General features: G+C 38.5%; 3 protein-coding genes across 9 annotated transcripts in view; 1 reads left to right on the top strand and 2 right to left on the bottom strand.

The window, feature by feature from the left end:
- Nucleotides 1-8,740, top strand: LOC122316023 (O-fucosyltransferase 1). 2 transcript variants are annotated; one of them, XR_006244216.1, is made up of 10 exons: nucleotides 1-179; nucleotides 287-440; nucleotides 2,502-2,580; nucleotides 2,695-2,771; nucleotides 3,082-3,170; nucleotides 4,133-4,256; nucleotides 4,352-4,635; nucleotides 6,751-6,880; nucleotides 7,203-7,930; nucleotides 8,490-8,740. XR_006244216.1 is itself a non-coding variant. In XM_043132452.1 (9 exons), exons 1-9 carry the CDS (start codon nucleotides 172-174, stop codon nucleotides 7,821-7,823), a joined length of 1,566 nt encoding a protein of 521 aa, XP_042988386.1. In that variant the 5' UTR covers nucleotides 1-171; the 3' UTR covers nucleotides 7,824-8,112. The 2 variants fall into 2 exon arrangements, 1 of the variants encoding a protein (XP_042988386.1); XM_043132452.1 differs by lacking the exon at nucleotides 8,490-8,740 and having other exon boundaries at nucleotides 7,203-8,112.
- A 312-nt stretch (nucleotides 8,741-9,052) lies between these two features.
- LOC122316032 (TBC1 domain family member 13) lies at nucleotides 9,053-18,596 on the bottom strand. Of its 6 annotated transcripts, none has more exons than XM_043132479.1 (9): nucleotides 18,134-18,596; nucleotides 17,920-18,012; nucleotides 17,172-17,276; nucleotides 15,874-16,026; nucleotides 14,645-14,743; nucleotides 14,418-14,546; nucleotides 10,185-10,352; nucleotides 9,557-9,673; nucleotides 9,053-9,473 (listed from the first exon to the last, which is right to left on the bottom strand). In XM_043132479.1, exons 1-9 carry the CDS (start codon nucleotides 18,452-18,454, stop codon nucleotides 9,309-9,311), a joined length of 1,350 nt encoding a protein of 449 aa, XP_042988413.1. In that variant the 5' UTR covers nucleotides 18,455-18,596; the 3' UTR covers nucleotides 9,053-9,308. The 6 variants fall into 6 exon arrangements, 4 of the variants coding, with proteins under 4 accessions (XP_042988413.1, XP_042988403.1, XP_042988430.1 ...); XM_043132469.1 differs by having other exon boundaries at nucleotides 10,173-10,352; XR_006244223.1 differs by having other exon boundaries at nucleotides 9,331-9,473; nucleotides 9,557-9,720.
- A 1,108-nt stretch (nucleotides 18,597-19,704) lies between these two features.
- Nucleotides 19,705-27,764, bottom strand: part of LOC122316046 (peptidyl-prolyl cis-trans isomerase CYP59) — a 32,088-nt gene continuing 24,028 nt past the window's right edge. Inside the window, exons 13-14 of the mRNA XM_043132520.1 lie at nucleotides 20,802-20,934; nucleotides 19,705-20,721 (exon numbers count right to left, since the gene is read on the bottom strand). Coding sequence (XP_042988454.1) covers nucleotides 19,974-20,721; nucleotides 20,802-20,934 — 881 coding nt within the window. The 3' untranslated portion in view covers nucleotides 19,705-19,973. The remainder of the gene's footprint in view (nucleotides 20,722-20,801; nucleotides 20,935-27,764) is intronic.

The raw sequence follows: 27,764 nt of genomic DNA on the forward strand, positions 1-27,764 counted from the left end.
CAAGCACCACCGCCAAGCCCAACTTTACGTTTTACATAGAAAATTGGTATTCTCTTTTACTGAGATGAGATCTGTCTTTCACTTGAATCACTTCAGTCTCAGAAGTAGTGGAAGTTTAGAGACCGAAGAAGCTGAATCCTGAATAAAACTCTTTCCAAATTCTTCGTAATAATGAGAAGGTACATTGCTCCACTTTCTCGATCATATTTTCCTGGAATATAATGAAGTGTCCGGTCTTCCATCGTTACGATCGGAGTTTAGTAATTGAGTTAAACCATTTTCTCAGGCAGGGGCATCATAGGCCGCACGCGAAGCAAGGAAGGGTCAAGGGCATGGTGGGGAAGTTATCGATCGCGGTGTTGGTGCTCCTGATCTGCACGGTTTCGCTGATGTTTTCTTCTTCCAGCAGTGGAACTAGTCGATCCGGCTATCGCTCTGAGGTTAGCTAGGTCGATTTCCCAAAGCGTTTTGGACGTGATTGTGATTTTCTTTCTGTTTGATTGCTGAGAAAACGTGGGAAAATTGAAAGAAATTGGAATTCTGAAAATCCCGATATTATATATAAATTGAAACCCTTTTGATGGCTTTGTTGGCTTGAGTATATGTGTTCTTTGAAGAATTGGAAGGGCGGTAGCTTTATGGTTTATTGATTTCAGAATCTGAATGAGTGGACCGATTGAAGTGAAACATCGACAACTAGTGAATTCCCTTTAGAGACAACTTTGAATTCACTCAGTAAAATGTTAGCTTTATCGGAGCGGCTGATGATTGGGAGCTCGAACCCTTACCACATATTTTAATTTGTTCTACTCTCCTAGTTTGAGAACAAGAGTTGAGGTCAAGTTGCTTTGGGCCCCATCCGGGAAAGGTGTGTTCAATGTCTGTTCTTCTATAATGTCCTTATCCCCCATAATAATAACCCCTTTCCTTGTGAGAGAATATGTAAGACTAAGGTACCTTAAAGAGTTGCTTGGAAAACATCTCTCGGGAAGATTCTTACCATGGACGATATGAGGAAAAGACACATCTGTGGGATTGAGTGGTGTATCACGGGGAGGACTAGGTGGCTTGTGCTTTATGGAGTGACTTCTTCATCCAGGTTGTTTCGGTTTGAGTCATGGAGAGGACTAGGTGTTAGTTCACAAAATCCTAGGAGTGTGGAAGATGGTTCCAAATATCCCATAAAGTTACAAAGATTGATTGGCCTGAAATCTGAAAAGGGTGATCAGAGATTCCTTTTTCGGAATAAGGTTAATTACTGTTGCATTGATTGATCTAGTGATGATACCTCCATGAAAGAAATACAAAATAACCGCAATCAAATCATTCATGAATCATGTTGAGGAAAATTAGGCAGATTTGGCAAATGGGATGAGACACAAAATTCTCATATCATCTTATTTCATCATTACAACTTTTTCAAATTCCCAAACAAAATATAATAAACAATTCAACTTTTTCAAATTCCAAAACAATAATAATATTAAAAAATAATATTATAAACTTTCATCCAAAACAAAAAATTCTCATTACATCTAAAACCAAAAATAATAAATGATAGAAATTTTGATGATTTAGAATGGACGATAGAGGAACTCAAGACTTTTTTCTTCAACACTCTCCTCCACTGGACAGCATCCATCAACTTTTATGGTCTTACTCTTTGTGATTATTTTGTATCGTTTTTTGTTTCTAGCTAGATGACTTTCACACTCATCGTAATTGGAATGTGCCTTTAGCATTTCATAACGAAATGATAATTACTTATCAAAAAAATGCGGGGGAGATGTGAAGCTGGGGAGAGTGGTGCAATTATATAGCTCGGTGTATTTCCATTGTGCACTTTTTGGTCTTGGTAAATAGCATTTCCACAGGTCTTTGATAGCTCGTGTGGGTTGCAACCAGGGATCCTTTGTCTCCTCTGCTGGTTATTATTTTTATGGAGGCTCTCAGTAGAACTGTCCCAGTTTTGGTGGATAAGGGTCTTCTACCCTTCGAAATGATAAACGTCATCAGTGTCATGTCATAGTGGATTTCTTCAAAATGAATGACATGGCATGTTCATTTTTTTGTTGTTGCTTATCAGTCTTGATTCTCACTTTGCAGGGTTGCATTTCTCTTTGTATAGCGATTATCACCATATTAGCACTCCAAATAATGTTCCACTCTAAGTTGATATTAACTTTCTTGGAGGATGAGTACTTGGTGTCGACTAACTCCAGAGTACTACTCACCAGTGAACCAATCAGTTATGAAAGGTGTATTTTTATGGAAACTTATGTGATGTTGACTGGTAGAAGGTTGTAGCATAGAGGGAATTTCTAGGAAGTGTTAATTGCTTGAGTTTCATGCCAAGCATATGGCTGGGCCTTACGATGTTACACTGATAGAAACACATGATTTTATGAGCTGGGTTTTTCTTCACACTCTTCCTGTGTTATCGGTTGTTCATTATAACTCATTCAACAATTGATCACTCATTTTCTTCCTGTTTCAAGCAGATCAAGGTAGAAGAACTTTGGAGAAGAGCTGATGCTGGTGGTTGGAGGCCATCCTCTGCTCCACGATCTGACTGGCCCCGTATATACTTTTCATTTTCTCAAAGAATGGTCGCCCCATGTTGAAGGGTCTGAATTTTATGCTTCTAGAGGTCCTAATTTTAAATTTTTTGTTTGGTGTTGTACAATGTGGCAGCTCCTCCAGCTCCAAGTGAGAGTAATGGCTTTCTGCGTGTTCGCTGTAATGGTGGTCTGAACCAGCAACGTACTGCGGTTTGCATCCTTTTCTTTGCTGCTAACATCATTGCACATTTCACTCATGGGTCCTTAAAATCTGCTTGTGGTGTGCAAGCCAAACAAATATATTCCTTCCATGTTAGCTCCATTATTTTGGTGTGAGACGAAAAGATAAAAAGAAAAAGTAGTGAATGGTTGTTTTCAAATGTGCTGCTCAATTTTTGTTACCGAGCTAGAATTTTAGAACCCCTTTGCATGACCTAAATAAAATTGGCATCAGTGTTGTACTGCTTTTATGATGGAGTTGCTTTTTGTAAATTGATATATGCTCTTTTCAATTTTTTAGATTTGTAATGCAGTTCTTGCTGCACGAATCATGAATGCTACACTAGTGCTACCCGAGTTGGATGCAAACTCTTTTTGGCATGATGAGAGGTATGCATTTTCAAATAGTTTTGTGAACTGACAGAATATATTTGACCAGATGTACTTTTCTTAGAAAATTATGGACAACATGCCTTGAGCTATGGATAGTTAGGTTTAGGATCCCAATACAGTTTTTAATTATAAAAAATTTATTTATTATTTTATAAATATTTTAATATATATATTTAATGAAGAAAAATTAAAATTCACATGTTGCAGTTTGTGATTCGGAAGGTCCTTTTTCTAAAAACATCATACACAGGATTATGTTTCAAAAAACTTTACACAGCATAGGGGGGTCATGTGACGAACATTGGTGCATCAAGCATGGATTCACACAACTCAGATTAAAGAAAAATTTAATTGAATAATCTAATAATCAGCCATGACGTTCGGTTTATAAAGCTTGCCCCAGGATCAGTGCACCACCCCCTTGGGGTTTAGTCCTTGAACAGCCAAAACTTTTTATCTTCTTGTCTACCCCAGATCGGATCACATGTTAAGCCAGTTAATTCTTAAAATTTTCATCTCTTTAAGATATAGGATTGCCTGTCTATGCAGCCCTAAAAGTACCTTTCTGCTGCCAGAAAATCCCAGGAAGTTATTTATTAGTTTTCATCTTCTTCCATCCATCAAAATTCAACTTTTCAAATCTTTATTCAATCTACAAACCCTGTTCCTTTCTTCTAAAATTCTGAGCCTAGAGCCGCAGATTTTTACATATGCCATCACAAGCACTGTAGACAGGTTCCTACACATTTTCTGTGTCATTGACATAGGAAAGATCTGGAAATTCACCTATGAATTCTTATATGGTGGGTTTAGAGTTGGAGAATTTTTACTTCTAGGATTGGTTGAAGGTCTATCTGATGGCTATGGTTTTGTAAAACTTGGGGGTTTCAGGGTTTGAAACATGTAACTTGGTGTATCTCATTAGATTAATAACTCATAATTGTTTTTGCTCTATGCAGCGGTTTCTATGGTATCTACGATGTTGAACATTTTATCCAGACATTGAGGTTTGATGTGCAGATTGTTGAACGCATACCAGAAATTCGCAAAAATGGAAAAATTAAAAAGATTAAAGCTTTTCAGGTGCAATGTTAGCATTTTCTTCACATTCATGAGCATAAATCTTCAATAATACTTGAAATGTTAACTTTCTCTTTCTTTCTCTTGACTTCACTCAGTTACGTCCTCCTAGAGATGCTCCTATCAATTGGTATACTACAGTTGCTCTGGAGAAGATGAAGGAACATGGTGCTATTTATCTCACTCCCTTTTCGCACCGATTAGCTGAAGAAATTGACAATTCTGAGTATCAAAGATTGAGGTGTAGAGTTAACTATCATGCTCTAAGATTCAAGCCACATATTATGAAGTTAAGTCAATCGATAGTTGATAAGCTCCGCTCACAAGGTCACTTCATGTCCATACATCTTCGTTTTGAGATGGATATGCTGGCATTTGCTGGGTATGGTATATAACTTTCTTACAATGTTTGCATACACTTTCAGTTGGCTGAGCCTGTGCTAAGGGATTAGAGATCAGATAATAATTGCTTGAAATATTTGCTTATTTTATATGGCTTATAAGAGAATGGTGTTTGCAGTTAGGGGTGAGATTTGGCCGGTCTAGACCGGACCGGCCATTTTTGGACCGAATTCATCTAGTCCAGGGGTTTTTCACCCTGGACCGGACCGAACTGAATGAAAATTAAAAGATATATATTTTATTATTTATATAAATAATTGTATATAATTAATTATTAATATATCACAATGTTATATAAGTATTATATTCTTTAATGTATAACTATAATATATAGTACTAGTATATATTAATATATTAATATATTATAAGAGTTATAGTATAAATTATAGTATATATAAATTTATAATAGTATTAGTATAGTTAACTTAATATGTTAGTATTAAATCACTATAACTAGATAGAATATTATTCAATATTGTATTACCAATTTATCACTAACATATAGTATATTAGCAATACTACTAATATAGTTATTAGTTATAGTATTGGTACTAAGTCTATAACTATATATATTTAGATCAATGTATTATTGTACTCTTTAATGTATAACTATAATATATAGTACTAATATATATTAATAATTGTACAATTTATTATGTAATTTTCATTTAATAAGTCAATTTTAATTTAATATTTTAAATAAGTTTGTTTTATTAATCGATTAAAAAAAGGGTTAGACCGAATGGACCGGTCCGGTCCAGTCCCTAGGGATGTTCGGTCCGGTCTGGTCTAAGGAAAATGATTTCGGTCCATCACCCGAACTGGACCGAGCTCACCCCTATTTGCAGTAGGGGGAGAAGACCCACTAATTGGTACATCTATCTCAAAACCATTAGGAGCTGTACAAGCATTTCTCATTTATTTAAAGGGCTATATCAAGCATCTGATCACTCTATTGTAGTGTTCCACTGCTTGGCTCAACTTAGCTTTGGGCTGTTTATTAATAAAAATTTCCTTAGCTCAAGACTACCCTCAAGTTTGTTTGAATAAATGAGCCAAATGGCAGATGCCCTGGTTTTGGAGGGCTTAGGGTTTCTTAGTGGGAGTTGGCGTATAAATAGTCTGGAGATGTCATTCATAATAGCATTGTCATGAACACTTTGGTTATAAGTACACTGATGGGTGTGTAGGTGTGTTAAAACATTAATGGTACGATGCATCTGTAAATACATGTGTGTTTCCTCACATGCTTAAGTGTGGTAAGGATTCCTCTGATGTGAGTTTCAAGTCAAGGGTAAATGGAGGACCTCAATTCTGGAAGTTAGCAACGTCTCAAAAAATGTGGGATGTTGCATCTGTTCTATTCATTTCAATCTTGGCTTGGCAAAATTTAGAAAAGAAAAAAGGAAAATGTGGGACACAACTTATGCCCTGAAGTATACCTTGCACATCAATTTTAATATCATACAGAAAAAAAAAAAAAAAAATGATTTCAACTCTCCAGTTAATGCTTAACAGTTAGGGCTCTTCTATTTCTCATTTCTATATGAATTTTGCAATTTTTTCCCTAATGGTTATTTATAGCTGTTATACATTTAAACCATTCTCTTGCTTGTTATTTTTTTCTTTTAATATTTGGATTGGGTGATGTTAAACTTGTTAGCAATAGCACACAAATCCCAAGACACTCACGGCTGGTCCTTCTTCATCGTTTTCCAATGCGTGTAACTTCCACAATTTGAGGTTTGGGTTTTAATTAAGTACTTTTCCAGACCTATTAAGTGCCAGAATTTGGAGAAAATGAAATTGCTGATTGTTTAACTGGAGCCTTCTAGAATTTTTTTAATTTCCCAATGTGCCAATGTTTTTTTTTTATGAGTAGAAGCTTTAAAACTACCATGTTTTCATATAGATTTTTTTTTTTTTCTGTTATATATATGGGATGTGGCTGGTAAGCTCTTGGTGAGCCCCCTTTACACCATAGTTGATGGTTGGTTCTCTTGTTGATCTACTGGTTGACGAGATGAAATTATATTTTAGAAATATTTGCATGAGAATACCGTTAACCTCAAGCATTTGGTGTAATGACGTATAGGTGCTTAGATATATTTACGCCTCACGAGCAAGCAATTTTGAAGAAGTACCGAAAGGAAAACTTTGCACCAAAAGTGCTCAATTATGACGAAAGGAGGGCCATCGGAAAATGTCCATTAACTCCAGAAGAGGTGATCTTCTTGCTTTTCATTGTCCTTCAATCTATTGTTGGAAAGATAATTTTTTCTTACACAGCCAGTCCAAAGCTTGTCAAGGCTAAGAAGACTAACAGACCATGATGGCATTGGAAATATATTTTTTCTTACACATCTAGTCCCAAGCTTGTCATGGCGTAGAAGACTAATAGACTATGACGGCATTGTGGGGTGTAGTGATATTTTTCTGATTATTTTTTCTATTAGGCCATATACTGTCCATATATATATATATATATATATTGATAGGTTATAGACTGTCCATATTTTAATATTATGATGTCTCTTCTCTCTGCAGGTTGGTCTGATTCTACGTGCAATGGGGTTTGATAATTCTACCAGAATATTCCTGGCTGCTGGTGAGCTCTTTGGTGGGAATAGATTCATGAAACCACTTCGGACACTTTTCCCTCACCTTGAGAACCACAGTTCTGTGGAACGTATAGATGAGCTAGTTGAGAACACCAGGGGACTGGCAGGGTCGGCTGTTGATTACATGGTTTGTCTCCTGTCTGACATTTTTATGCCAACATATGATGGCCCAAGCAACTTTGCAAACAATCTCCTCGGACACCGTCTTTACTATGGCTTCCGCACTACAATCAGACCTGACAGGAAAGGTCTTGCCCCTATCTTCATTGATCGGGAGAATGGGCAAAAGGCAGGTTTTGACGAAGCTGTTAGGCGAGTCATGCTCAAAACGAACTTTGGTGGACCCCGCAAGCGGATGTCACCAGAGTCTTTCTATACAAATTCTTGGCCTGAATGTTTCTGTCAATCTTCACCACAGAATCCTGCTGACAAATGTCCCCCAGATGATGTTGTGCAAATTCTAAGCAGCCATTTGGAGAGTGAAGCAACTGATGGCTTCCAGTCATTGACCTCATTAAATTCGACAATATCTGGGGCGGAAAGATAAGCAAATATTTTACCCAAACTTCTAGCTGGTGGTTAGCCTAACTCGGTAATGAATCCCCCCCATGCATCATATTGAAAAGCAGGGGATTTTCTCAGCCATATTATGCGGTAATTTTATATCTGAAAAATGTCTTTTCCTAGTACCGGAGTGATTCTGCTAACGTTCTTGAATGCTAAACTTGCAGATTTGCGAACATGTTTCATATTTTTTATTGATATAATAGGACATCCAGATGATACAAGAAAGGTTTAGAGGAAGTGAAAAAGAATGTTGTAGAGCTCTTAGGAAGGAAAAAAAAAAAAAATGGACGTCGGTGCGAATATTATATCATAAAAAGTGTGCCGTACAGATTTCTATTGGAAAGAAGATTTATGCCGTATTTCATTTCGTCCATTGGGGTTCTCAAGATAGAGATACATTATCCTTCTTTGGAAATTAAAGAAAAAAAAAAGGATAAATAGCAAATACACTATTATATATCCTTAACGTAGAATATTTTTAGTTAGCCCAAATTGATAATCTTTAGCCATGCTTTTCTGTTCATTTCCATGGTTCTTCATCTTCGTCTTTACCTGTGACTTGTGTCTTTTGCAATTTGTAGCCCAATGTAGGTGATCATTACAATTTCATTCATCTGATCATTTAAGTTGATGGTTGGCTTTTCAGTTATTCTAGCTGGCATCATCTTTGGAGATATGCGTGCTTAGTCTTACCTATTTTGGTGCTAGAGGTTCGTTTATGTTTCCTACAGTCCAGAGGGGTCATACAGACAAAGGTTGCTTGAGTAAATTTGAATTACTTGAACCACCTGATTTTGTCGAAATTTGTATGTGACTTGAGAACTTATTACATATCTATATCTATTATGAATGTATGATATCTGGTGGAAAAACAGTTTATCACTGATCTTAATTTAACACATTCCAGTGGGTACATTTATACCCCATTTCAAAATTTGAATGCACACTTTATCAAAGACTTGCTCTAAAGCAATTGTAGCAAAAGGACACTGCTACTTTGGGCTAAACAAAATTTGACCAAATCAGTTTTTTGTATTTTTTCCACTTTTTGAATTTTTTTTTTTTTTTTAATGAAAGATAAGTTTTAAAATATTTTTTTTTTAATTATTCAAACAACAAATAATAAATAATAAAGAATTGATTCGAAAACATCAATTAAGCTTGCTGGCAATCAACTCATTATTCTAAATCAAATCATGACACCAAGGGAAAAATAAAAATAATAAAATTGAAAGAGTAATTAGATCATAGTTAATCCAACCTCATTTTGGGAGGGGGGGAATACATGCATGTTTCATTAAGGTAGCAATGAACTAGCAAAAAGAAAAAACAGAAACAACGGATGTCATCCCTGGGCTGCCTATCATTTTTTAACTTTTGATCAACACTTACATCCGGGGATTTACAAACCTTAAATTGTGAACACAAGAAAATAGAGAGGGAAATTCAAGAGTGGCTTAGAAAATTAGCCTATGGATCGTACTCGCAACGTGTTGGCAACGTAGAGCAAATGACTGATGTTTGTTGGAGGATAGTTTTGGAGCAGTTTGAGATTCGAAGTGAAATCACCTGCCAGAAGGCGCCGCCGTATGAGGATCAGCATAGCACAGCAAATCCGAAGAAGGGTTTCCTGCAAACACCAATTGTCAGTTTTTCTGCCTCTTTTTGCACAAATTTAGATATATAGCAGAATAATGCCTACGTAATACTTACCTGAGGACCTTCAGGGTCGCTTAGAAGTGTGTCCCAAATGTGAAGGCTGTCGGAAAAATTAAATTCCTGCGTCAAGAGGAGAGTAATCCACCTAAATGCATAAAATTGGGGGTTGACCTGTGATTTACCAGCGAAATAGTAAGTGTAGGAAATTGTCCAACAACCTGAAATCAACAATTATTTTTATAAACCTTTGGCAGATTATGACAATCAGATAAGGGAAAACGTGCAGAACACAATTAGCAGGAAATTCCTTGTCATGGCTACAGAATAGACAAATGCAAAAACAAGAAGGATAAAAGAGCAGAGTGGTTGGTAGCTACAAGAAAAGAAAAGCCCATATCAGAAATATTACACCCAACTCGCAGTAGCACTATCATATTCCCCACATTGCAACTAGGAAAGACAGTCCCCAAATTTTAACAAGACTACCATATCCACCGCCTTCCAAATCTATACTATTATTGAACCAATTCCTCACTCTTCTTCCAGTGAAAAAGTGAAGACATACTTTAAAGTTTGTTGAGGAGACAACCTGAGTTTAAGAAAAACTTGCATAGAAAGATAAGGAAGACTGAAAAGACAGCATAATTTATCAGTTAAAATAATTTCTTACTTTGGTTGTGACCTCAAGATGACGCCACAACTCCTCATCATGCTCCTTAAGAAGCTGTGACAATTTTGTAATTGTGGAACGGATTCCCACAACACTATTATCAAGTTGCTGACAGAAGTGGTCACGGAATCCGCTTAATAACTCGACAAAACAAAAGAATGTGTCTGCTTCAGCAAAGGCCTGCATAACTTATAAATTAGGGAATGATATGCAATATTAAACCAAAGGGAATCGCATGAAACATTCTTTTATAAGTAAAATCACAGGAAACACGATAGCTGCAAATGACAATAATGGTAACATTTCCATCACTCTTATGTAATGTCTTCATAATTGTTTATTGCCAACAACAAGCATTTCATAACGACATTTTTTTTTTTCTTTTAATGGAAAATGCCACTCTATGCCACTTCACCAAGAGTGGCTACCAACAATTCTCACCTATTGTCGTTTTTTTTACTTAATAATTAAGGAAGTGTTTTTTAATGATTTTGTATTTTTATTTTTTTTAAATGTTTAATGGGTTTAAAAAATGTTAGAAAAAAACTGATAATAATCTTTATTAAAAGGAGAAAAGGCAAGGGTTTTCGTTTCTCTCCAGCGAATACGCTCTCTACCTTGGCCCAAAAATCTCATCTTCTCCTTCCAGAGGGTGGAGTTTTGATTCCACCCACCCTCCTCCCATTTGAATAGTCCCGACACTGTCCTGCCTTTTTTTTTTTTTTTTTGGTTTTTTCTTAGTTTTCCGACCATAGCACGGAGAAGCGCCAATCTACTGCTTTCAGGCCACCCACAACCGCCACGCGCCACACCGCAAGACTCCCCAACCACCAATCCTTCAACGACAGAAGCAGATTGTCGAAAAGAGTGACACATGCGTCTCACGCACGGCCCAAACCGAGTGTGAGATCCAAGCACCGCCACACTAGGGAGAGCGTGCCACCACCATGCCCAGCATTTTTGGGGTCAACGGCCTCGGATCTCTTAGATCAAACCAACCTCCACTCTCCTAGTATGGCATGTGGTGTTCACGCACCTCCATAGTTCCTAACAGTCGTCTACCAACAATTCAACGCTTCTTCCACTTGCTATCTTCCTATATTATAACTTCTCCTAACCAAGGATTGTGGAAAAGAGGTAGTGAAAGTTTCCTTCAATCAGTCCAAACCAACGACATGCAGCACAAATCAATTCAATGTGGCTTCCGGTCCTAGTATTACAATCCGTTTATCGGACTTTATCAAAACCACTTTAGGCTTCCCCTCATGGGAAATGGGTGGGGGTCAAGTCAGTGGCCTCATATCCCTCTTTTTATTCTTTTTTCTTTTTTTGTGTTGTACTAGCTAGTTTAAGATGAATGTCAGGACCTCCCACCTTGTCGTCTCTTGTATCCTATATTGTTTTATATGTTTATAATATGCTTGCTTATTATAGAGAGAGAGTGATACCCCCATATGATAAGATTGAGGGTAGGTGGTGTATGAGATCCCACATTGCTTGGAAAGGAGAAGTTCTTAATCTTTATAAGGTTCCAATGGGGCTCTAATTGTATCATTGACTAGTCCTTTTGAAGTATAGGCCATGTAGTTTGGGTTTTCCATTGGGGCGTTACAAATGATATCAGAGCCTATTCCAACCAGAAATGTGGGACTTGAGCAGTGCCACCTACAACAGATAGGCCCAACGAGGACGTCGAAAATTTAAGGGGGGTAGATTGTGATATCCCCATATGATAAGATTGAGGGAAGGTGGTGTATGAAATCCCACCTTGCTTGGGAAGGAGAAGTTCTTGCTCTTTATAAAGTTCTAATGGGGCTCTAATTGTATCATTGACTAGTCATTTTGGAATATAGGCCATGTGGCTTGGGCCTTCCATTGGAGCATTACACAGAGAGAGAGAGAGAGAGAGAGAGAGAGAGAGAGAGAGAGAGAGAGAGAAGGCAAAACCCAAGTGCACAGGAAGTATACAAGGTCTCTAGAAGAAAAAGATACAAGTCAGACCAAGAACCAACATTGAAACAGAAACAAATCTTATTCTGATTTTGATTGTGCCAACATTTGTTGTAGTCTTAGACAATGGCCGTATGGAGATTATCAATCCCACCTTCACAAGAGGTTGGGGAGGATGGGAAGCAAGTTGCAACCCCATCTGTAGCCAATGGCTCCAAGAACTTTACCATGGACTAAAAAGTTATTTAGTTATTTATTTATATGCGTGTATATATATAAGCTACAATAGACTAAAAGGTAAAAATAGGACTCTAGTTTCTTATCTCAAACCTATGTCCCTACAAAATCATTTTTTTAATCCGATTACTGAAAAGGTTAATTGGAAAATACTTGGGCTTTGCCTACTTCTACGATAAAACTTCTTAATTACCTATATATATATATATAAAGATTAATCGGAAAGCCTGAACACAGTCCAAAGTTTTTCTCCACTGAAATACACTACTATAGGTAGGACTTGTGGCCTCACACATTCATGCTGTTTATAGATACTAGAACATGGATAGAAGGCTTTTCTTTCTTTCTTTTGGGTGTATAGAGAGAGAGAGAGAGAGTATTATTTGCAGGTCTAAATGGCTTTACTTCATTGACGTTAGTTAATTATAAAACAACCCAAAGAACATGTTTTAGAAATGTGCCTCCTGAGGATACTTCTTACAAGATGATTGCATGACAGTTTTCAGTCGAAGAGCAACACTTGAATCGTGAAGGGTGAGGACGGGGATTAGAAATTTCAAATTTCAGCAAGTTAGCAAGTGCCCAGCGGAATGATACTAATGCATTAACATGTGAGTTTTCAGCAAAAGGAGAATCTTTAAATCATCTTCAGTGTGTATTCATCAATACATGGGGATTCTGAGGGACTCCAAAGGTGGTCTGGACTTTTCCTTCCGTCGTTACAGCCATTCAAGGAGAAATTTATTTGAGATAGCATTTTGGAAAGATGGAACATCACTTAGCTGGGTGGAAGACACTATACTTATCCAAAGGTGGGCAGGTTGCTTTGATTAAAAACACTCGCTAACCTAGCAACTGACTTCTTATCTTTATTTTATGTCCTTGTTGGCATAGCCTAGTGCCTCAAAAAGCTCTGAAGGGACCTCTGGTGGGGAGGAATTGTTGATGAGGTTCAAGTTTCATCCAGTGATCTATGATTTGTGCCCCAAATCTTATTTTAGACCACTAAGCTTCCATGTGCAAGTAGAATCAGGAAAGCATTGATCAACTTTTGCTACACTGTGAGCATGCTAGAGAAATATGAGCATAGATGTTCAGCATTTTAGGGATGGTGGACTCGATGGCATGCCGACAAAGCCCTTGCTGAAGTCATAGAAATTCAGATGCCTGAAAAATGGTCCCTTTGTGTGTAATGAGATGCATTTGGCAAGAATGCAATGTACAAAATTTTGAAAAGGGGGAGAGGACAATATCAGAGTTAAAAGCCATTGTACTCAATACCCTCTATATTTGGAGGATGCTCACACAAGTTCCCAATTCACCAACTTTCTAGAGTTCAAAGACTTTTGCTCTTTTTGTTTTCGTGCTAGTTGGGTATGTCCCACTTTATACATCTAGTGTACTAGGGTTGTGCTCTGCTGGCTTGGGTATCAAAAAAAATTTTTCGCTCAACAAAGTTCTTTTGAGCAAAAGCGCAAAATACTTAAAACTTAAGATGTAAATTACATAAATCCAGCACAGAAGAAATTTGGTTCATGAAACCCTGGCACCACATCAACGTATATGGCAAAATAAGATTCATTTAGCTAACTAAAGGTTAATACGGATTCCATCCACCAGTGTAAAAGAACTAGATAAACAATAAAAAACAGAACTTTGATAAAAATGCTAATTTTGTCTTGGAGTATGCTTTTCAGGGAAAAGAAAATTCAAACGTTTTTCCAAGCCAGGGAATACAACAACAATATATGAGCTATAGAATAAAAGAGAACCCAAACTCATATGCTTCTGAACCAGAAACTTAAAGCAATAGTATAAGACCGTGCGTCTGGAAACATATATCTAAAGGAAAAAAATAGTTAATATTAAAATCCGGAATCAAGCAACAAAGTATGTTGTGTGATCCTTATTGGCAGCAAGACAATAAAAGTTTGCATCCAACTACTATCACTGGATGCTTTCAAATTAAGTTTGATATACTAATAAATAGACTGGTGTTCAGAAAACAGACACTTGTTCATGAAAAAAAGGAACATAAATAAATTGACATTACTTAACTGCATTTTCTTCTTCAGGGTCATTTCTGAATATATAGAATAGAGGAGCCAAAATCTCATTCATTCCTTGAACATATTTTATGCCTGGATTTAACTTTGCAAATATGATTAATATGTTCTTTAAAGCCTCCTGAAAAATGAGGTGGATATAAGTCAGCAAAGCAGTTTATACTAAACAAAATTAAACATGCATGAATTAACTTTGTAAATGAAAACAAAAGGGAACACCTGATTACATTCTGCGAATTGTGAGTCCCCAGAGAAAAAGTGCATGCCTGGATGAGTGCGCTTCACATCTCGGTCAATCTGTTCTATAATCTCCGTGTCCTACATAACCCATGTTTATAGTTACATATGTCATGAGAATGCTGCACAAGCACCTAGTAATCTACATAACTACTGTTCAATTTCCCAAGGCACTGGGATTGGCAAATAATCAGCAGACGGTAATCTTGCTACATATATAAAGGATATTTCCGGACAAGCTACAATCTTGACCATAGCCCAAAACCATCATGTTTACACTCATCATTAACCAACAAACATACTTATGTGCATTGTTAAGCATTATAGCAAATCCATGCATATTCCGTTGAGAATAAGAAAACTGTGTCACGCTGACAATTTTCATACCCAAGGTTCAATTTTCAATAAATGAACGTTCTTTTGTACTGGAAGTCAGACACAACTTGTTGGCTCTAGAACACAATATTTTATCCTCCCATAATATTTTGTATAGGCCACAAAGATGCCACTTGAACTGGAGCTCATTAGTCATTATGGAATGATAAATGACCAGTGGTCCAAAATGATTAATGTAATGGGAAAGAAGGAACCTAACCATTTAATATTCTAATGCTCCCCCTGCATGTAAGCCCAAACCACCTTAATAAGTAGGGTCCAACATGTTGAATATTTAACTGAAATGAGAAGTATAGTGTGAAGTCAAGATTAGAACTCACGATCAACTCTAATATTACGTGGAAAGGGTTGTTGCAATAAAGCATGGAAAGGAAGTTTGGGAGACGTGTAAGGGGATAATTTTTTGATAAGGGGATAATTTTGAACACATGCTGTATGCATGCAAGAAAGATATCTCAAAATGATAAAGATTCTACAGGGAAAAAAAATCAAAGTTCATCAAATGGGGATCAGATTAATATACTTGTTTGAATAGCTAGAACCATACAAAAAAGATGGTGCACAGGATCTTGTGAGAAAGTTATTGAGCATCACTATAGTGTGTGTGCACATATTTGAGATCATTCGAGTGAAGAAAGATGGCAAAGAGACAAAGACCCACCACAAATTAGATCCTAATTGAACCAAAACAGTTACACACAGTGAGAATGGCACAGCAAAAATTTCATACACAAATTGATTCATAATAGTATTACTGAGCTTCCAGTTATGCAATTTTGGACCAATTTTCAATTGCTCGTCACTTGATATAATACCTGAAAGAATTGGTTCCATATGCTGGTCTTTCCAAGACTCAAAGGATGCTCCCCATGAGTAATTTCTGATCTTGAGAGCAAGCCCCTGCTTTCACTTTTTGAGTTGTCTTTGTCACAACTTCTTGTTTTATCCAACCTCCATGTGATTTCTGACTGACTAGCCACAGAAACATTCAGAGAACCGCACTTTTACAGAAAAGAAAAAATTCAAAATGGATGCAACAAAAAGCACAAACTACATCATGTTTTAAGACGTCATTTATTTTCATTAGCATCCAACTTCGTGTAGATGCATAAAACTATTGACTACAAGACATACTAAATCAGACATTAAAAGAAACAGAAAACTGAACTTATAGGATCACTTGAAGTTCAGGTTTTATAAAATGAGGGCAAGAAAGGCTAATTGTCAAGATGCATGAGGAAGGAAGTTCATTTGAGGCAATTTTTCATCCATTGCCCTGCTTATTCTAAAAATCAAACACATTATTAAAGCCAATAATGTGTTTTTATTGGTAAACAACATTTGATTGAAGATAATAATAGGCAATGCCCAAGCACAAAAGACATATACAAGAGCATCACCTATGCATGATTATCTAGTGATACAAGAAACGCATTATTAAAACCAAAGATAATGCCCATAGTCTTTAAACTTCTAGTTCACACTGCTTAAAGCAAAAGGAATACCATGAATATTATTAATTTAGTGTATTATTATCTCTTTCTATAAGCAAGAACAAACATACTAAATTAATTTGTTATTTTGGCTAGAAAAAACAAGCACGTGAACACAGGATCCTATTCCCAAAGGAAATAATTGTTTTGAGAAAAGAAACCTTTTAAGAAAATGTATACAAGAGAATCAAGGTTCAACATTACAAAGTCAAGGAGGATAAGGCACCCGGAACTCCCCATTGACTAAGAAAAGCGAAAAGCATACACGTGCAAGTGCACAGACATATGTATGTATGTATGTATGCACGTACATGTGTATGCAACTATGCATATAAACAGAGAGATTGGAAGGAGGGGGGGGTTGCCTCGTAAGATTAACTATATAAAAGAAGCAGAATGACCATCTTCAGGATGGAAAAGGGCTAGCTGCATTTTCTTAAATTCCACTATTACTAAAGTGGTGGATGATTGACTCATTCCATGCTAAAGTCAATCGCAGGCTTTTCTTTTTTGGCAAAATTGTGTTCAGCTTTAGCTATTCCTTGTCATCTCAATAAACCAATACCACATGAAAATAGGAATGCAGGCATCAAAAATTCAAAATCCACAACATGACTTACAGGATTCATCAAAAGCTCCTCTTTAAATTGCTTGTACTGCAACCTCCTCTTAGTTAATTCCAATGACCAAAGCCCACGATCTGGCGGCAGATAGCCCAGCAAGAGCTGTGACAACCAACAATCCCTAAAGTCAATTTCAATTATATTCATCACAACATAACTACAGCCAGAAACACGCATTTTTCTCCCTTTTTTATCTTCGTAAAGAAACCCTGCAAACTAGTAACGATTATGAAGAAGAAAAACAATGCATTTTCTTAATAAAAGGCCCCTACGCGGTCCAATTTTTTGTTAAAACGTTAGTGAAAACTTTGAATCCTAATTCTTTGTTATTTTCTGACGCCAAATAATTAAATCTGCCACTGCTACGCCACTCAACTGAACAGGCCAATTCCAGCAATTGAATAGAGGTAATTTTTTCATAGAGAAATATTAGACCTAAAAGATGAAATACAAAAGGCATGCTTACAAATGGGTTAACGAGATACATCAAATCTACAGTATAGCCAAATAATTATAAAATAAAATAATGTTACAATCTGCCGCATTAAATTAAACAAACCAGTCTGTAAAGTAATTGTAAAGAATCTTTTTATAATTCTCGTTGTACTTCCCCTGCATTTCTCTTCCTATTTTACTGTCCATTACTGGTTCACATGAACTTTTTTTTTTTTTTTGTTTTTTTTTCCCTTGGTCCGAGTGATTCCCGTGCAACTCGTCCGTGCAAACCATTTCCCAAACTACATACCTTCCAAACCATGGAACGAATCCCAGGGATATCGGGTATACCCTGTGATGAGATTCTTCGCAAGTCTCGTATGTTTATCACTTTCTTCGATATCTAAATTTCCACAAATACAACAAAAATCTGAGTCAATTTTCAAAGTTAATTTTAATATACATAAACACAACATTTTACAGAGAGAGATAGAACCGGGGGGAGAGGGAGGAAAAGAGCCCACCTCGGCAAGGAGCTGAGACTGGCGAGAAATGTCAACAGTGGAGGAGTCGACTTCTTCGGAGATGTCATTGTAACTGAGATCGCTGCTATGACTATCGTTGGAGGGAGAATCTTTGGTTTCGGGCGGCTTCTCAGGCTCTACTCTGGTGGGAGAGGGAGGGGCCGGGGGGGTTGGAGGATCTAATGTGGGTTCCACGGTGGGGGAATAGGAAATGGTGGTGGTAGTGTTGGTGGATTGGCGAGAGGGGCGCTCGTCGTCTTCGAGAGGAGTTGAGGACCAAAGCGAGCTATTGAGCCAGTCGGGCACGCGCTTGTTTACCATTGTTAAATTCTTAGAACTGCAATGCCTACAGAAATTTGGAATTCCCGGGAGCAGAGGAAATCTCCTTGCGGAATTCTTCTGAGGGCTTTCACAGTCGAGAGAGAGACGAGAGTAGAGAGAGAGAGAACCTCGTATCTAATTTTCAAACTATTAAATTCATTTCAATCCAAAAACTTTTTATATATAAAATCTATAATTTTTTTCAACTAAACAAAATTTTTTTTAACTCAATTCATCTCTACATATAAAATTTACAACTTTTTTTAACTTCTCATAAATATATCTAAATTCATTTTAACATTTAAATATATCTAAACTCATATTAAATATACTTTACAAAACTTACCATTTTAATTCGGCTAAATATCTAAACATAAATTAATAATAATTACATATCTCTTATAAATATAAATAATTTCATATTTATTATTTAAATCCTTATTCTCATTGCATATCAAAAAATAAATAAATCCTTATCCTCGTTTTTAAATGACTTTTCGTTGAAGTAACCGACGTAATAAGTCTATTAAAATGCATCATATCAACCATACCTTAAAATGCTAAATTTAAATGAAGAATAGTGTATATCTTTTTGCAGAAAGTGCAGTTAAAAAATAAATAAACCGACAAGAGAAGTGAATGTTATCTGCATCACAGTGGATTAGATTTATTTGACATGGGTCCCTTTCCAACTAGTGATTGAGAAGTGGCAAAAGCGTGTATAAAGAGTGATTGTTGCGAAAGCTCAGATCGAAAAGGTAATAGAGAAGATGCTGGAATGGGCATACATGGCAGCTCATGCCTTGCACAAGTATAGCAACCTCAGGCCCACCAACGCAGGTAAGCTTGTTAAGGCTAACCTGCTTGTTTGCCCACGTTCCTAACACCTGCAAATACAACCAAGTTCAACCACCATGCAGTGAAATAATGATGTCTTATTCCACATTTGGTCTTCTGTTTTTAAATGCCTTTCCATTTTCTTTTTTCTCTTCTAAAAAGTAATAAAATAATGCAGAGCCAAAGCAGCTTTACTAAATGAAGCTGTAACTGAGAGCTCCACCTTCTGTGCTTGGTTAACCTGGCACTTCTGAATATATCTCATGAAGTATGGTTTAGTAAAAGAACAAAAACAGCCACTCCAACTATTCAAGGTTCTCCTCAACAGAATACTAACATTTAATCAATTGTCAGTCTATTTGGAGATATTGCCACACAAATAGTCTGTAGGAAGTCACAGCATCCCAAGCACATTAGAGCAATAATCTGGTATTTGTGTTGGACAACCTTTAGGAAAAAAGATGCATGAGAAGCCTAAATTAAAATCTGTCACTCAATTTGATGGTGCAACTTATGATAGGACCTTCTGGAAGCCCCCCGCCAATCTGGAAAATTGAATGACAAAAATTTGTATCCCAGGTCAAATGCTTTTTAAATAACAGTATACGCTTGATTACATTCCAAAGTTTAGCTTCATTACATGAGAGAGCAATAATAGAACAAAACCATATCATACAAGACTTCATCTCCTTCTGTCTCCTCGGTGCCTTCTGTCATGATCATCATCATCATCATCTAACGAGTTTCGCCTTCCATGTTCTCGCTCTTCTCTCCTGCCTTTGTAGCTATCACTGACAGCACTTCTTTTTCTCGGACTTGGCTCATCCCTTGTTTCTCGTCTGTCACTGTCTACATTTCTCTTCTTATATACTCTCTCATCCCTCCTTTCCTCATGACTATCATCATCTACACTTCTCTTTCTATGATCTCGATCATTGCTCCTTTCTACATAGCTACCATTATCTGCATCGCTCTTCCTATACTCTCTGTCATCTCTCCTTCCCACATGACTGGAACTATCTTTATTTTTCTTCCTGTACTCTCCATCATCCCTCCTTTCTGCATGGCTACCATTATCCGGTGTTCTCTTTCTATAATCCCGCTTATCCCTCCTGTTATCATCTAGATCTCTTTGTTTATGCTTTTCTCTATCCCTTCTCTCTTCAGTATAATCCCGATCTCCTCGGCTTCCACTGGATTGACTTGCTTTACTATCACGCCTCATTTCATCCTCTCTGTATCCTCTCCTCCTGTCACTCTGCCTGTGCCTATCACTTAAGTTTTTATTTTCTTGATGCCTATGCTTTAGGTCTTCAGTATTTCCGTCATTTATCTTTTGTTTCTCAACCCGGTCATCTGGATCATGACCTCGATGTCTCTTATCTTGTCTAGGACTTTCAAGAGCATCTCCATCAAATACCATTTCGTACCTATAACAATAAATAGTATTAGAGAGAGACAGACAGACAGACTGACTGAAGGGCAGAGAATCACAAGCAAGATTACAAACCTAGAATCGTTGTCTCCTCGCTGTCTGGTATCCTCCTTTAGAATATATTTTTGAGTTTGGTGTCCACTGGCTGGGCCACCGGTGCAGTCCTTGGCAATGTGATCAAGAGCACCACATTTAAAGCAACCACTTCCTACAGCCAAGTAGAAATAGGGATGTGTTAATTTCAGAGGATTATAGATATTAGAAACTTACTGAGATTTCAAATGATAATCACATTCAAGCAACAATCCTAAAAGATATTGACTTGGCTTTATTTTGCCTTCCAGCTACTGCCACACTAAGACGAACAGTTAAAGCAGTTAATATTAAGGCATGTGCCAATTAGTTTAAGTTTTCATAATGAAAATCTCTCCTCATGTTGCCAACCTAAATTCAGGTGAATATGGGTGACACCAAGACCTTTATCTTGTTTGTAGCACAGTATTGATCTTTATTGAGCCAGCATAATATGCATGGATGCTTTCATATGATCAAAGATACTGATTGCAATCCAAGCAGGACATCCAATTCTGGATTTTTTATTCAATTGAAGCAGGTATCATCAAACATCCTGTTGTAATTACTATTAGTTCTTAACCCACCCCCCAAAAAAAAGACAAATGGAATTGCAATCCAAATGGGATGACATATACATTTTTAACATCTTATCTCCAACGCTCTGACAGCCAAATGCGTGATAGTTACCAATTTCACCTAGTAAATTAAACCAGGTATGCGCACAAAAATCTGTAGGAGGCTTGGGTATCTAAAACTTGCTTGTGTTTAATCAGGCTTTGCTTAGAAAACGGTTGTGGCAATATCTACTGGGGAGGGAAGTTCTATGGAAGGCTGTAGTAAATTCCAAATATGATAGTGCTGCGGGCTAGTAGGGGTCTAATGAGGTAAATGGACCACAAGGGGTAGGGTTGTGAAAACATATTAGAAAATGATGGACAGTCTTCACTAGACACTAGACTTGAGATGCAAGATGGCGCTAGGACCAAGTTTTGGCATGACTTTTGGTATGGGCAAAAGAGCTCTCAAGGAAGCTTTTCCAGAAGTACATAGGATTGCAAGGAAGCAGGAGGCTTTGGTGACTAATGGCTCCCCTCAGTGGAATGTCAAATTTTTCAAAGCAGTCCAGGACTGGGAAGTTGACTCTTTCACAGACTTTTTTCAATCTATTATACTCCACGAGAGTGGGGGCTAGAGGCATAGACAACTTCTTTGGAGTCCATCCAAGAAAGAGAAGTCCACAGTCCGCTCATTTTACCAGGCCCTAAACCATTCAGGACACAAATTCCTCTCTATAGAAGAATATATGGAAGGCTAAGGCGCCCTTAAAAGTTGCTTTCTTCGCTTTGGGAAGCTTCTATAGGGAAGATTATCAGCACAAATAACCAAAGGAAACATCAGATTATTGTCATGGATGGGTGCCGTACGTAGAGAAAGGGAGGCAACCGTAAGGTTGCTAGCACTCTGTGGTGTGATTTATTTAGCAGAGTTGGTTTAACATGCTATATGCCTAGAAAGGTAGACCTCCTTGCCATCTAGAGAGGATCAAGAGACAGTACACAAAGTGCAGCCGTATGGAGATGGCTCCCATTTGCCTACTGCGGTGTAACTTCGAAGATAGTGAACGTACATTGGATGAACTCAGAACTTTGGTCCATAAAACTTAGTTCCTTGGTCAATCACTGTAGATTTAAGTGGACTAAGCCTCCATGAATTCCCTGTATCAGTTTCCAGTTCCATCTACGTGTTTCTCTTGTATACAAGACATGTACTTGGCTATGCCTATTATTATTAATCAAACTGACATTTTCCTATTTAAAAACAAAACAGTCTAGAGAGTTAGGGGTACTGCTGCCCAGATTTTACCTCTCCAAAAAGTGCTGCTTAGATTTCATATTACCATTTAATGTAGTAAAACATTGATTTATGATAAAAAAAAAAAACCAAAACTAAGAAACAGGGATTAAACCATTGTTCTATGTTAAGTCTAGCTGTTGTTGGGTGTGGCGGTGTGGTCATCTCGATGGGGTCGTGCCGGAAGATACTCATTGACTGACCAAAAGTTATTTGAGCTGAAACGTGAAAATGATCTGTGGTGGAGAATCACGGAAAGCAGTCGTCGGGTTGTCAAGTTCATTTCTATTGATGCAGCAGCGATGGATTGGTTGGCTTCAGCTATGGGGGCGTGTGGTGCTTCAGTGGGTTCGTCTAAGTTTTTTAGAACTCGCAGGATAGGGAATCAGCCAATCAGGTCCTGGTTGTCCAGAGGAGCCATAATAGTTTTGGTCAATTTTTGACAGTGTCTGAGTCTGGGCATGAGAAGAGGTGTAGTCAGATTGTGGTGCCAGAAGGTTTGTAGAGGGAAGGTTGGAGGAAATTTGGAGCAGCGTTGAAGGAAGTAAACTCGCATTCCTCCATTTTGGGTGAGAAGAACAGAGTCCAGGAAACAATCTTCTCTAGTGAAAGATGGACGGAAGGGTTCCTATGTGGAGGTTCTGAAGAAACCGCCGCCACCGAGGATGGAGGTTAGCAGGGAGGCGAGTGGGGGGGCTAGAGCAAATTTGGTGCAATCGTATTCGAACCTGAAGAAGAAGACGGTTCATATTCCCAGAGGAGATGCAGAGTGTTCCAATATGACGTCGTTTGGGAAAGATGAGAAGTTGTCATTGGAAGACATGGAGGAGTTATTGGTTGATATGAAAAATAAGGTGGAGTGTTTGTTGGGGTGGGTTAAGCTGGGCCTCAGTAGGGGAGTATTGAGCCCAGAGCTATCAAAGACTGATAGTGTGGATAGGTTTTATTATGACAAGGGGAATGGGCTGGGTTCTAATGTGGGCCATGTGGGTGTAGAAGACTTGAAGGAGAAGAAGCAAGTGGTTGGGCCGGGTCTGTGTAAAAGCCCGAGAAGGGTTTGAAAGGAAAAGGGGAAATTGTGGAGAATAATGTAAGCTGTGAAGTGTAGAAGGAAGTAACCCCTATTCTGATAGTGTATTTGGAACCTTTGGGTAATGATATTCATCTGATGGAATCGTGTCCTAGTCTTTTGAAGCAGTTCCTGTCAGTTGAGGGGATTCTTCAAAGGGAGTTGGTTGTAGAGGCTGATGGAGAACCTGGGGTTTTTCCTAAAGAGTTGGCTGGTGTATCACAGTTGGATAGTTTGAAAATGTATTGTTGGATGCTAATTTACAGATGGCTGTAATTGAAGAAGATTGTGCTGAGGTTGAGATGGGTAGCCCGACTCCTTTATGTACTCTTCCCCCTCAGCCTGTTTCCAGCTTAATTTCAGATTGGGTTCTAAAAAAAGTTGAGGAATTACAGGCCTGCATGGGGATATCTTGTGAAGGGTATGCAGAGTAATTTAAGACTCTACTTGTTGCTATAGAAGCTGGACGGTCTTCGGCCATGAAGTCAGCTGTGTAGGAGAGGGAGTTGAAATGTCTGCAATGTTCTATTAATTATGATAATAAGGCAGGAAGTGTGGGGAGGGACAGATTGAAAGGGAGGGCATTATATTCATCACATGAAGTCTAAGATTCTTTCATGGAATGTAAGGGGGATTAATGATATTAATAAGCGTCTTCATATAAGATCTCTCCTTCGTAGCTGGAATATTGATATTATTTGATTTCAAGAAACTAAGCTGAGTTTTATTGATAGAAGTATCATCCGTAGTTTGTGGGGATGTTCTTTTGTAGGCCGGATCTATTTAGCTTCTTCGGGGGCTTTCGGAGGTGTTTTGTTGATGGGAGATAGGAGAGAAGTCAAGTTAGTGGAGGAATGTGTTGGATATTTTTCTGTGGCATGTTCTTTTACAAATATTGAGGATGGGTGGAAGTGGGCATTTGCAGGAGTATATGGACCAAATGTGGATAGGGATAGAAGTTTTTTGTTGGAGGAATTGTCGGGATTGTTTTATTTGTGGGATTCGCCTTGGTGCATGTGTGGGGATTTTAATATAAGTCGGTTTCCTAGTGAGAGGGCGGGTGCATCTTCTCTGTCTTCAGCCATGGAGGATTTTGCACAGCTCATTTTTTATTTGGATCTTTTGGACCTTCCCTTGGTAGGGGAGGAATATACTTGGTCTAATAATAGAAGGTGGTCAAGGCTGGACAGATTCTTAGTCTCTCCTTCTTGGGAGACTCATTACCCTGAATATGTCAAAAGAGATTGCCAAGGGTATGTTCGGATCACTTTCCTATTTTGCTTCTTTGTGGTGGAATTCATGGGGATAGACGTTATTTTAAGTTTGAAAATATATGGCTTGAAGCTGATGGTTTTGTTGATAAGGTGAGGAGTTGGTGGATTTCTTATCAGTTTGTGGGAATTTAATTGAACTTTATACTATATGTCTTCTCCGTACAACCAAAATTTTCTCTCCGTACAACCACAATCACAAGATGGAAAACACCACTTTTCTCTCAGATGAGATTGGGTGGTCTGTGAATGCAGATTTACTACCGAGTCTTGAGGTGGTGGCGTGATTAGGATGGGGTTCTCTAAAGATTTAGTGATAGAATCGAAAGTTTTTCACTTGAGAAAGATAGAGGTTTCTTGCTTATCATAGAAAGAAGCTGGAAGGTGATGACTAAGTTGACACTAGGGTTCTCTACGGTGCAATGGTTGGCTAAGGCATTGGAAGACTGTCTGAAGGGAGAAAGGAATGATTTTTACACCAAGGTCAAGGAAGGCAACCGCAACTTCATAGTGTAGCGGTGCACCCATGTGCGACGCCGTTACATGGTGTTGGTGGAATACAGTGGTGGTGGTGGTGGTGGCAGGCGAAACTTTATCTTCATACCTAAAGAAAAGGAGGGCAATGGATGGAGAAGGATGGGGGAGGCCTTGTGGGAGTTTATTTACAAAGGGAGAAGCACCTACAGAAGACCATCGACAATGGTGATTCAGCCGCAAACACGCTCCTACAGGGAGGCGCTAATGCTGGAGCAACCTCAAGAAACAAGAAAAGGGGACAGTGGCATGGAAGCTCAAAGAGATGCCACTACAAGAAAGGGCAACGGACTTGGTGCCAATAGACTTCCTATTACTACACAGTGGCAAGGTGGCAATGCCAGGTTTGCTGTCGGCATGGCAGGGGGGGAACATACTTGGTACGTTGATGGATATGAAGACACAGTTGGCAAGCCTTCAGTGTAAAGTAGATTGGCTGATACGATGGGAAGAGGATAAAGGAGAATTGGGGGTGGGCTTGGAAAGATGTGGGCCTACTGCGAGCCTGGGTGAGGAGGAAGCTATAGAAACATCACGAGGAAGCTAGCAACGTATAAAGGGCTTGGGCCCACAAGTCGTTTGACCCAGCAAGTCTTCAGCAGCTTGTGTGGGCCTAGCAAGGTGGGTCAATCGTTTGGACCTCAGCCCGTGGGGCACATTGCGGGAAAGAAGAAACTCAAGGCCTAACCTGTGTGGAGAATCCGGAAGGGGGATGACCCACGGCCCCTTACCGACAGGAGCCTCACACCCTCGCCAGAAACGTTGCCAAGAGCCCCGCAACAAGCCAAGGAACCCTCGACAGAGGCCTAAAGGGTACCAGCAATGGTGGAGGAGCTTATAGCAGTAGTTCCCGAAAGAGAGCTGGACTTTCTCTACCTTGTTTGGGAACTATGCCATGTGTCGGGACCTTAGCATATTGTGGCCAAACGCCGCCGACAAACAGCAAGGAAGCTCTATTCCTTCCCGCAGAGGCTCTACAACAACCTGAGGAGCATATCAAGACACGAGCAGCAAGGAAATCCCACGATGATGCTCATGATGATGCTTTTCCCCTCTTTGGAAGTGACGAGGGAGATTTTAATGAGCCACCGCAAATGCCTATTTTGATGCAAGGCTATTCTGAGTGGGAGTGTAGAAACCTCTTTGCGGAGGAGGCAATGGGGACGCCATTGGACTCGCAGTGGGTTACTAGAGAGGGGGAGCCCTTACCCCTAAACTACATGTTACCAAACGAGTCTAGTGTATCTGATTGGGTTCTACTAAAGGTGAAGGAAATTCAACATTGTGTGAGGATGGAGTGCGAGAGCTTTGAGTAACAGTTTATGGCTTACTTACTGCGATAGAGGTGGGTCACATTCAGCTTAAGAAATCTGGGTCTAAGAAACAGAGGGAGCTAAAGAGACTTACATGGTCATTGAATTATGAGGGAAACTCAAGAGGAGATAAATCCAAAGGGAAGGGGATAGTATCTTCTACACGAAGCCCAAAATTGTGTGTTGGAATGTTCGCAGGCTTAACGCGATCAATAAGAGTCTTCGTATAAGAAATTTGCCTCATGAGTGGAAGGCAGACATAGTATGCTTACAAGAAACCAAGTTGAAATCTATTCCAAGAAGAATTGTGAGAAGCATTTGGAGTTGTCCATTTGTGGATTGGGTGTATCTTGCATTGATTGGGCCTTCAGGCAAAGTTTTAGTAATGTGGGATATAAAGGTGGTGGAGGAAATGGAGGACTTCATAAGGGAATATAGAGTGGCATGTTCCTTTAAGAGTGTGGAGATAATTTCCCGTGGGTTTTTGTAGGTATATGTATAAGGCAAATTTAGACAATACCATAAGATTATCATGGGAAGAATTAGTTGGAGTATATAGCCGGTAGGACCTTCCCTGGTGCTTCGGTGGGGATTTTAATGTTATAAGGTTCCCAAGCGAACATTCTAGAGACAGTAGAGGACCAGTAATGACAGAATTTTCACTGTATTTTCGACTTGAATATGGTGGATCTTCCGCTCATGGGGGGTACTTTCACGTGATCTAATACTCAGATTTGCTCTCGATTAGACAGATTCTTAATCTCACCAAAATGGGAAATGCATTATTCGGATGTTTGTCAAAAGAGATTGCCTCACATTTGTTCGGACCATTTCCCCATCTTGCTGGATTGTGGTGGTATGCAAGGAGGGCGTCGGAATTTTAAATTTAAAAATATGTGGCTGAGAACTGAAGGCTTTGTGGATA

This window comes from Carya illinoinensis, chromosome 1 (genome assembly GCF_018687715.1).
Source record: "Carya illinoinensis cultivar Pawnee chromosome 1, C.illinoinensisPawnee_v1, whole genome shotgun sequence".
NCBI lineage: Eukaryota > Viridiplantae > Streptophyta > Magnoliopsida > Fagales > Juglandaceae > Carya > Carya illinoinensis.